Raw genomic sequence first — 11254 nt, forward strand, 5'->3', positions numbered from 1 at the left:
CTTACTATATGCCAGACACTCTTTATAGGCACTTCTTTTCCAGCGGTGAAGAGCAGCCTGGCGTATAGAAGACATTCAATACAGGGAATGTTCCCTTGACCGTTCCTTTATTCATTTTTTTCTCCTTCCTCGACTCCACCCAAGTTTTGTTTTTTCTTTAAATTCCCTTTTGACCTGGAGCTTTTAGACCCAATGCGACTGCCGTAGGGCGGGATGGCAAGATGGCGGCCTCTGCATTTTCCCGTGCCTTCAGAGCTGCATCAGGTCAGTGGAAAGCGACGCGCTCGATTTATCCCTTCACAGAAAGCGGGAATGGCGCGGGATGGAGTAGGCATTTAGCATGGAGGTGAACAGGAAAAAAAGGCCAGAGGATTGTTCCAGATTTTCTCCGGGGCTGCCCGTGTTCGGCCCCTCGCATTGGATATTCCCGACACTCTTGGATACTCGCGGTCCTGGGTGTCCCCGGTTTCTGCTTCCTTACCGGCTCCTGGTCGTTCCGCCTTACTTTTGAAAACAGACTAAAAGGACGGGACGGAAGGGGGACAGAGGAGGCAGCGAAGTCCCCGCTAACCTTCTGATTTAGAGGCTAGGATTCGCCACTCGTGACCGTTGGGCTTGAAAAAGTAATTTCTCTGAACCTCAGATTCTACAGCTCTCAAACGAGGATTGACACCGTCTACCTGAGGACTGAATGACCTCGTGCACGTAAAGCGCCCTGCGTAGTGCCTGGCTCACAGTAAGCTTGTATGTATGAGATTCACACAACGTGCAGGGAATCTGACTCTTGCACACTCAGTCCCGGGCACAGGGGCAGTCCTAAGGATTTCTTGACCGAGAGAGTGAAGGCAATTAAGTTAAGCTGCCTTCACTCGAAGGACTTTTGCAAAAATATTTAAATGATAAAATTATGAGTAAATTAGTTAAGCACAAAGTAAATTAGGATAAAACTCTGTGGAAACAATAGAAATTTAAAAAAAAACTACAGTGTAAATTTTCCAACTATTACAGAAGAGCGTTTTTACGTGGAGTAATTTTTGATTGTGAAAATACAACATATAGAAAAATATGTAACAAGTGAATGACTTAACAAATAAGTCTAAAGCAAACACCATGTAACACCCAAGGCAGGACTTAGAACACTACCAGGAGCCTCTTCTCTGTGTTTCTCCCAGTCAAAATTCCCTCTTTCTGCCAAATATAAACACTATTCTCATTTTTATTGTTACCTTGCCTTTATTTCTGTACTAGTTTTAATATCTATATATGCATCTCTACATATTGTAGAGACATATTGTTTAGTTTTGCCTGTTTTTGTACTTTACGTGAATGGAATTACACAGGTAACCCTATGTCTTTTAATTTGTGAAATTCATTCATTTTGGGTGTGGCTGTAGTGCTTTCTTGTTGCTATATAATAGTCTCTTATGTGACCACTCCACAGTTCTCCATTTTAGGATACTGGGCATTTGAGTGTTTCCAGTTTGGGGCAATTAGGTCGAAAGCTGATTGACCTTGTGTCCTGGTACCTAAGTGCAAGTTTCTCTAAGATGTGCATGTGTTGTATACTTGTAAAACTGGCCGTGGAAATTGCTGAATCAGAATGTGTGTGTGTGTGTGTGTGTGTGTGTGCGTGTGTGTGTGTGTATTGCATTGCCTGATACTGTAAAAGCGATGTGCTTCTTTAAAGTCACCCCAGCACCGTATGTGCCACATCCTCACCAACAGTTGGCATTGTTAGACCAGCAAATTTCTGTGAGTCTTATGGGTATTTAGTGGCGTCTCATTGTGGTTTAAATATCATTCCCCTGCTTACTAATGAGTTTGAATACCTTTACACATGTATATTGGCGACTTGAATTTTTGATGAAATATCTACTTAAATACTGTGCCCATTTTTCTATTGAGTTGTCTTATGGGTTCATAGTAGTTCTTTATATATTACGAATGTGCATCCTTTCTCATTTAAGTGTGTTCCCAGGATCTTCTCCCATTCTGGCTAGCCCTTTTAGTTTATTTAAAGTATCTTTTGATGAAAAGAAGTTCTTATTTTCATTGACTTGAATTTATTTTCCTTGCTTTTTTTTTTTTTTTTAATTTATTTTGAGAGAGAGAGAGAGCTCAGAGAGGAGCAGAGGGAGAGAGAGAGAGAAAGAAAGAATCCCAAGCAAGCTCCGTGCTCTAAGCTAGGAGCCCAAGGCAGGGCTCATAGTTTGTGAGCTCATGACCTGAGCTGAAATCAATAGGCAGCCATTTAACCGACTGAGCCACCCAGGTGCAACTGTTGTTCTTGCATTTTTTAAATAGATGATGTAGGTGGGTATCAACTCACTATGATAGTTAGATTTCATTGTAAACATTTGAAAGAGTGATGTGACAGCTTACTTTTAAATGTCAGTATTTTAAATATACTGGACATTATATCCTTTTTAACAAGTTAAACTATTTAAAATTTTAGATGTTACTTAAAATTTTGTGAAAGGGTAAATAATTTTTCAGAATTTTTGTAGAGGGTATGGGATCAAAGAAGCTTGAAGAGCACTGCTTTAGACAGTCATACTCACTTCGCTTCCCACTCCCTACCATTCTTTCGATTCCTGCCACATGGGACTGTTTGTAATTCCCCAAACATACTATGCGATTTTTGCCTCTTCACCTGTGCACTCCGTTCTCTCTGCCTCCTCATTCCTTCAAAATTCTGGTTCTGTGTCACCTTCTTTGTTAAGATATCTGTGTTCTCCATACAAGAATGTGTTTAGAGAAAGCTAGTATGTATTGAAATGCCCAAACAGGGCAGAAGACCGAAGGAGTAGTTAAATTACTGCCCTTGATTTGTGTGCTACCCTTTTGTTAACACATTCTGAGTTAGACTGTGTTCAGATTTTACAAGGTAAATCGCGTGGTTGGTCCACCTGAGAGTATGGTGGACAAGGGCCCCCAAGTCATTTTCCCAGGAACTGCTCTCAAGCAAGGTTCATCCTTCATTTAATGTATTTATCCCAAATTCTGTCTTAATTAATTTTGATCCATTTTACCAAGATCACTTTCAGTGCAGATAGTCTTTGGACTTTGCTTTTATGCAGATGTGACAAATATGCTTTACGCAGCTTCAGGACCTTCATAAAAATTGGGGAAAATGGTCAATTAGGGAGCCAGGAAAAGACTTTCATCAGGAGAATGGCAGTCAACTAATTTGGGGATAGTTTCTAGTCAGCTTGGGATTTACCTAACTATACTGTTATCCTGTCCACATTTATCTCTTTAGAATATAAAGAAACCTTTTCACATGCCTTTTTAAAATCAGGATATGCTGTGTCTAGACATTTCCATGATTTCCCAGGCTAGGAACTGCAATAAAAAATGAAATGAGGTACTTTTTAAGGAACAATTCACTCCCAATTGACGATGTAGATTTTCTCCTGTGGTGAATTCTCTGTATCCATTCTAACATTTTGTTTTGTTTTGTTTTGTTTTGTTTTGTTTCGACAGATGAGCCTGTAGTTTACCTATTTATATATTCTAGACTCTTACCTGCTCACTTCCTTCAGGAGTGGTTTCTAAGAATTTCTGAGGGTTTTTTTTTTTGTTTTGTTTTGTTTTAACCAAAACACCAAGTTTGGATGACCTTGTGAAAATTGGGACATTTTCTTGTCTACAGTCCTCCTCTTCAATTCACTTAATCTTTCAAAAATTATTTCCTAGCTTATCATGTCTGCAAATATTTTCAGTTCTTTGAAATATATTTATACCTGGAGACTTGAATGCCTTGTACTGAGTAGAGAATTTCACTTCTGAGTTCCCCCCCAAAAGGGCTCTCTCAAATGTCTCCTGAATCATGGATTTCAGCTAACTTATTAATGTTTATGCTACCCTTGTTAGTTTGAAAATTGTTATCTTAGATGGAGAACAGAAAAGCAAAAGTATGGGTTTTAAGTATTCAATCTTTCTCCTGCCCCCAGGCAACATTATAACATTTTTACTAAGCATTTCTCTGCTCTTTATTATCTGCCATTAGCATTCATTAAATGTTTTCCCTGTGCCAACCCTTCTTCCTAGCACCTTTCATGTTGTCTCATTTAATTCTTGTTACCTCCTCATGATTAACCTTATTTAAATTTGAGGAAACTGGGGCAGAAAAGGGTTAAGTAACTTGCCCATGGTCACACAGCTAGTGAGTAGTAGAGCTAGATCATGAACCTAGACAGTCTGACTCAAATACCAGTTCTTCCGTTCTACACCACACTGCCTCTCATTTGTTATGTGAAGTCAGTGCAGTGGACAATAAGGCAGTGGTTCTAAGCCCTGCCTGAACATCAGACTCCCTGTGGAGTTGTGTTTTTTGTTTTTTTTTTTTAAGTTTATTTTGAGAAAGAGAGTGTAGGGGAGGGGCAGAGAGAGGGAGAGAGAGAATCCCAAGCCAGTTCCATGTTATCAGCTCAGAGCCCCATGGGGGCTCGAACTCACAAACTGAGATCATGACATGAGCCGAAATCGAAATCAAGAGTCAGATGCTCAGCTGACTGAGCCACCCAGGTGCCCCAGAGCTTTTTTTTTTTTTTTAAACCAACTATTGAGGTGTAATTTACATACCATAAAATTCCTGTCTTATGTGTACAATTTGACAATTTTTAGTAAATTTAATGGGTTGTGCAACCATAACTACAATCCAGTTTGGGGGCATTTCCATCATCCTGTGGAGCTTTTCAGTGTTCACATTCTTGAGTCCCACGCTAGACCCACAGCCTGAGTGGAGTCAGTGCTCCACTGGCTTTGCAGCCCTGGACTCTTACTTTGGCAATAATGTGAAGATTATGCATTCAGTCCATGCATCTAGGGCCCCTCCACCCCCACTCTGTGATGCACCTTCTGATCTGTCCCCAGGCATCTCCACACATAGCTTCAGGCAGGCAGTGCTCAGCCTTGCGCAGGTCCAGTCCCTGCTCCAGGTATATGTTTGCTTCAGCCCCCTTGCTTTCACGTATGTTTATCCTATCCCGACTCTCCACCTCCTCTTGTGGCCTGTTCATTTTCTAGAGGAGAGCTCAAGTACCTTTTTTGTTCTTTAGGAAACCTTCTCTTGCTACTCTGTTGCATCTGCAGGGAACAGCCAGGCTTTTGCATCTCTGCCCTGCCATTGCTCTATGTGCTATGGAGCCCTACTTCATCAGATTGTAAGATCTGGTGGGTGGGACTTAATGTTACAACTGTTGTGTTCCCTACTGTTGAACACAGAACTAGGACACATCAGAGTGGATTGTGGTGATGGTTGTACAGCTTTCTATGTTTATTTAAAAAGTATTGAATTCACACACAGTTGGGTAGTTTTGTGGTATTTATGTTATACCTCAATAAAGTTGGTAAAGGGTCACCTGGGTGTCTCAGTCAGTTAAGTGTATGACTTCGGCTCAGGTCATGATCTCACGGTTCCTGAGTTCGAGCCCCACGTTGGGCTCTGTGCTGACAGTGCAGAGCCTGAAGCCTGCTTTAGATTCTGTGCCTCCCTCTCTCTCTGCCCCACTCCTGTTTGCACTGTGTCTCTCAAAAATGAATACACATTTAAAAAAAATTTTTTTTTAAATAAAGTCGGTAAAAAGCTCCACAGGTGAGTCTGATACTCACCTTGCTTTGATACATTACTTAATTTTGAACATCTGGATGCAGAATTTGGCGTATCGTATTAAATATGTTTTTCTCTCTTTACAGGAGTCTTACGGCCCCTGAATATTTTGGTGTCTTCAGCCTGTCAAAACGGTGTCAAGAATGCCTGTCTTAGTTCTGCACTGTCCACCCGGCATTTTAGTTCTCTGCAGACACCAGTTGTTTCCTCTGCTCCCAGACTTGCCACGTCTGTCAGAAACCTGACGTGTGGACATACTGCAGCAATCCTCAATAGGTAGAGTATATTTCAGTAAACATGATGCTGAGACAAAAATTCTGAAATACTCATGCCTGCAAAGATGTTTTAGAAGCAGACTTCTAATATCTAGAAGCAGACTTATTATATAGACTTTGCCTGGTGGAGGGGAGAATATGATTGATAGCCATGTGCCTACCTGCCCGACAGAGCACACTTCTGATGTTCTAGATGTGGTTTCCTGGATGGAAGCTGTCAGCCAAAGCGGAGGGTGAACGAGATGCTCAACGGGCAAGACTGCTATCCATTTAGTCAACAAATACTTAGTTAAGGACTCCTGGGTACTCAGTACTTGGCAGAAAGGATACGAAGATAAAGTGAAGTCCTCAAGGAGTTAGAGATAACTCTGAATAGATAAGAAGTCAGATGATTAAAATATAATAGGATAAATTCTCTCATGGGGATTGAGGGGGCAGATTATGGAAGGCTTACATGTTGGCGATGGTTGTTATTCTTATTTATGCTTAGTGTCCAGGATCATTTGAAGTAACAATGTATATTAAAGTCAGCTGTATTCCAGTGGAGCTGCTCCACTCATTTTTTTTTTTTTTTAAGTTTATTTACTTTGAACTAAAAAAAATTTTTTTTAGTGTTTATTTTGACAGAGAGACAGAGAGCGAGCAGGGGAGGGACAGGGAGAGAGGGAGACACAGAATCCAAAGCAGGCTCCAGGCTCTGAGCTGTCAGCACAGAGCCGGACACGGGACTCGAACTCATGAACTATAAGATCATGACCTGAGCTGAAGTCAGATGCTTAACTGACTGAGCCACCCAGGCACACCTTTAAGTTTATTTATTTTGGGATAGAGAGAGGGAGAGAGAGCAAGGGGGAGAGAGAGAGAGAGAGTCCCCCAAGCAGGCTCCACACTGTCAGTGCAGGGTCTGATGAGGGGCTTGAATCATGAACCGTGAGATCATGGCCTGAGCCGAAATCAAGAGTCGGATGCTTAACCGACTGAGCCACCCAAACGCCCCCACTCATTTCTAAGTATAGAAATGGATTTTATCGGGGCGCCTGGGTGGCGCAGTCGGTTAAGCGTCCGACTTCAGCCAGGTCACGATCTCGCGGTCCGTGAGTTCGAGCCCCGCGTCGGGCTCTGGGCTGATGGCTCAGAGCCTGGAGCCTGTTTCCGATTCTGTGTCTCCCTCTCTCTCTGCCCCTCCCCCGTTCATGCTCTGTCTCTCTCTGTCCCCAAAATAAATAAACGTTGGAAAAAAAAAAAAATAAAAGTAAATAAATAAATAAATAAAATGAAATAAGTGGGTAAATACCTGCTAAATAGAGTAAATATCTGCCTAAAAAAAAAAAAAAAAAAAAAGAAATGGATTTTATCCTTTAATGAGTCTTATTGCTGAGTTATATTTTTAAAAATATATTTTAGAGCGGCCCCCTTGCTTCCAAATGTCCTGAAGCTACCAGTCAGAACCGTAACATACTTCAGTTCACGGAAAGGGAAGAGAAAGACTGTGAAAGCTGTCATCTACAGGTTTCTTCGACTTCATTCTGGCCTGTGGCTAAGGAGGAAGGTGAGTCTTCACACTATTAAATTGAAAAAGGATTGGGAGGAGATTAAAAAGAAGCAGAATTCAGTGAGCCTATTCACTGATGTACCTTCCTTTCATTTACCAGCAGCTTTTACAGTGCTGTGCTTAAGTACCAATTTGGCAGGCATCTCTTAATGTAAATGAATTCATGTGAAGAAAACACATTTAAGCATGCATAAAACAAAACACTCTTCACAATAGCTAACGTCTTCACTGTAGGATGGGTCCATCTCAGGTCTTTTACATGTCTATGCATCTAATGATCACCAGAAGCCCTTTGAAACCCCCAATGTGTAATAACCTGTGGGGAAGCTCTGTTTAAGCCTAGAGTGTTAGAGCAACAGAGTTGCCTTCAACAAGGACTTGGTCTTGTGGCTCAGATTGGGGACTGAAGAGCTTTCAGCCAATTTTGGATTGGATTCTCTGTGGCTTAGTCTTTATGACAGAACATTGACCCCACATACACTTTTTTTAACTTTATGTTTTTCTGTCTGTTGGTATGTATGATTGGGCTCCGTATCAGACAGAACACTAACACTTACTCTGGCCTGGGACCATAGCCTGTGAGGGGGAATTCTGACAAATTATTACTGCTCTGTCTTCTCTCACAGCATGTCATAAGCGTGAATGTGGGCTTTTTCGTTCACGTCTTTATTCATGGAAACAGAGTAGCTGATGATTAGAAAGCAGTTGAAGATAGAGCTTTGTAAAACTACCTTTGAGTTTTAATAACTATTCAAATTCTAATTCCTTTTCACTACTTGGAAGTTAATGAATGATTCTTAAAGATCGAAATTTGTTTCTCCATAAAAATAAAATACTTAATTGGTGGGATTTTCACTAGTTGAAAGGTTGAAAGGATTATCTCCTATTATATAAATAATCCTAAATTTATAGGTAAATATGTTGATTGGAGCTCTCCGCTCATTCCTCCTTTGGAACAATACTGTGGTAGTTCCTTTGCTACACTTGTAATTAGAAGCTCATGTAATCTGTAAGTAGCCAAACTAAATAAATTTAGTTCAGTTAATAGTTCTGAATTTTGTGAATTTTGGACCATTGGAAAATTTCCTCCCCTTTGTTGTCATATTGATTATAATCAGGTCTTCATCTAGCCCCTAGATAAAATAAGATGGGTGGTCTTCTTTGCCTTCCTTTCTATGCCCCTTTTATTGGGCTCTGAAACCATCATGTTATTGTAAAGGACCTGATCACATTCTCTAATCATAACGCCTAGTCCCCACTCAAGGTCCCAAAAGTTATTCTATATGCAGAATGGCCTGCTTCCCCAAAATGCAATTTTTAGGGGAAAACAAAAAAGCTGGATGGGTTAATTTATATTCATGTTTAAAAACTGAAAATACTTTCTGCAGCACAGTTTTATTCCCTCTCATTTCTGAACTTAGACATTGTCTGAAAAGTTTCAAGCACTTTCACAGTGGTTGCATTCCACAGATTAATGATCAAAGATACTCGTGGTAATAGGACAAAAAATTAACTGTCTGTAAGTCAGAAATCCACAGGGACCCAGCTTAGCTTACAAACTAGAAAATTATTACACAAATAGGGGGATTTGGATTTGAATCTTTCCATTTAAATTGTAAGCACTGAGTAGTAAAAATCTAATCTCTGGCATTTTAAAATCAGAACTCTTAAATACTGTTTTCTTATTTCTGAGTATTAACTGTACTGTAGAAGTTGCTGGTCAGAGTGATGATATCAAGACATGTCAGAAACCCAAGATGATTTCTCAGCCCAGGGCTAAGGTTTTGTTCAGTTAGTGTAGTGCCCTAAAGAGTAAAGAGTCCTTGGCTTGAAAGGACTCAAGGGCTCTTAGCAAAAGCTTGAGTTGTAGTCTCCCGTCCCCACTAACTTTCTGTGTGGTTTTAGCCACGTATTAACCTGGGTGGCACCTAAAGTCTCTTCTGGTCTAAACAGACTATCCTTGTCATTTTTGCATTCAATCAAATCTAATTTTTCTACAAAAATTAATTATTTTCTTTCAAAATTAATAATGCTTGGATGCTGTATCTGGCAGTTCTGAGTTAAACATACAGGCTAACACCACTCCCAATAGCAATTTTATTGTATTCGGTATTCCTTAGAAAAGTACTTACACTACAGAAATCAGTCCCTACTGTGAAAGGAGGAAATGAAGCTATAAATTTAGGCGCTGTGCTCATCGGCCCTTGTAATACCTAGTCCCCTTAAATGAACATAAATCTTATCAGCCTAGCCAGTGATGTCCTTCCTCAGCCTTACACTGGGAAAAATAGTAGAGTAGTGGTTAAGAACTCTTACTAGTTCCATGACCTCAGTTGGCTACTTTACTTCTATAACCAGTGGTGGTTTTTCTTGAATCTGTAAAATGAGAATAATGGTATGTTATTGAAGAGATCATAAGGTAATGCATGTAAAGTTAGCGATTATAATTATACATCATTACCCTGTACTTTCCCCACCACAAAGATTCATCAAAGTATTAAATTACTAATACTTCTTTTTCTTTTTTTTTTTTAAATTTTTTTTTTTTTTTTTTCAACGTTTATTTATTTTTGGGACAGAGAGAGACAGAGCATGAACGGGGGAGGGGCAGAGAGAGAGGGAGACACAGAATCGGAAACAGGCTCCAGGCTCTGAGCCATCAGCCCAGAGCCCGACGCGGGGCTCGAACTCACGGACCGCGAGATCGTGACCTGGCTGAAGTCGGACGCTTAACCGACTGCGCCACCCAGGCGCCCCCTAATACTTCTTTTTCAAACTGCATATACTTTTTCTGTATCTCCCCCTCATTGAGAATCACATCTTTCTGAAAAACGTTACCAGCCCCAATGAAAGTCTCATCCTTGTTCTCATTGGGCCTATAAACCATGAATAGTGAAGATATCTGTTGTTTCCTACATAACGTCTTGTTTTAAATGTCTTTATAATATTATCTCACAGGCTGGTTATAAGAAAAAATTATGGAAAAAGACGACTGCAAGAAAAAGGCGCTTGAGGGAATTCGTGTTCTGCAATAAAACCCAGAGTAAGCTCTTAGATAAAATGACAACGTCTTTTTGGAAGAGGCGAAACTGGTATGCTGACGATCCTTATCAGAAGTATCATGATCGGACAAACCTGAAAGTCTAGATCAGAAGTTTTAGGACTTCCCAGTTACTGAATATGTATCTTTGTGTATATGATGTCTTTGCAAAAATGAATAAGTGTAAAACTTGACGTAAATTGTGCCAATTGGTACGGAAACATACAGTTCCAACATTAAACTTATTAAAGTTTTAAAACTTCATGGATTAAACATTTCAAAATTTGTTCAGGGAAATGAGAGTTTAAAATTGTTGATTATTTTTAACAAATGGTAATGGCTTAACTATTTCCACTTAGGCTTATCTAGTTGCAAGGAATTTGAAGTTAGAGCAGGCATAAGAAGACTGAAAGCCAACAAGTTACCTCAAGCAGTGTGACATTATTTGAAGTATGTGTGCCTGGGAACTCAGGAACCACCTCACCAGCTCCATCCCCCTCCCAGAAATAACCCCCAGGTCTCAGGAACGAACAGAAATTGTAGGGTGTTCCAAGATCCAAGGCACCTCTAAGGGCCTCAGGAGCAAAAGATGCTAGATTTTTAGGGTTGGGGGTCTGCCATGCACGTGACTCAGTTTCTGCCCCCATCATAATCCTAGCTCGTACCTTTCGGGTTGTTTTCTGCGTCCTAACCCTCAGCTCCCATCTCCAGGCTCCAGTTGCCAAGAGTCTCTAACTGGGCCAGCTTATCTCTTTACACCAGGTCTTCTCAGG

At 40.5% G+C, this 11254-nt stretch overlaps 1 protein-coding gene across 2 annotated transcripts; it reads left to right on the plus strand.

Moving 5' to 3' along the window:
- Positions 1 to 10675, plus strand: MRPL35 (mitochondrial ribosomal protein L35). 2 transcript variants are annotated; one of them, XM_045446749.1, is made up of 4 exons: positions 1 to 264; positions 5701 to 5890; positions 7294 to 7438; positions 10400 to 10675. In XM_045446749.1, the coding sequence occupies exons 1-4, from the start codon at positions 222 to 224 to the stop codon at positions 10586 to 10588; spliced, it is 567 nt and encodes a 188-aa protein (XP_045302705.1). In that variant the 5' UTR covers positions 1 to 221; the 3' UTR covers positions 10589 to 10675. The 2 variants fall into 2 exon arrangements, with proteins under 2 accessions (XP_045302705.1, XP_045302706.1); XM_045446750.1 differs by lacking the exon at positions 1 to 264 and adding an exon at positions 3542 to 3956.
- Positions 10676 to 11254: the final 579 nt, after the last annotated feature.

The sequence above is a fragment of the Leopardus geoffroyi genome, chromosome A3 (assembly GCF_018350155.1).
Source record: "Leopardus geoffroyi isolate Oge1 chromosome A3, O.geoffroyi_Oge1_pat1.0, whole genome shotgun sequence".
Taxonomy (NCBI): domain Eukaryota; kingdom Metazoa; phylum Chordata; class Mammalia; order Carnivora; family Felidae; genus Leopardus; species Leopardus geoffroyi.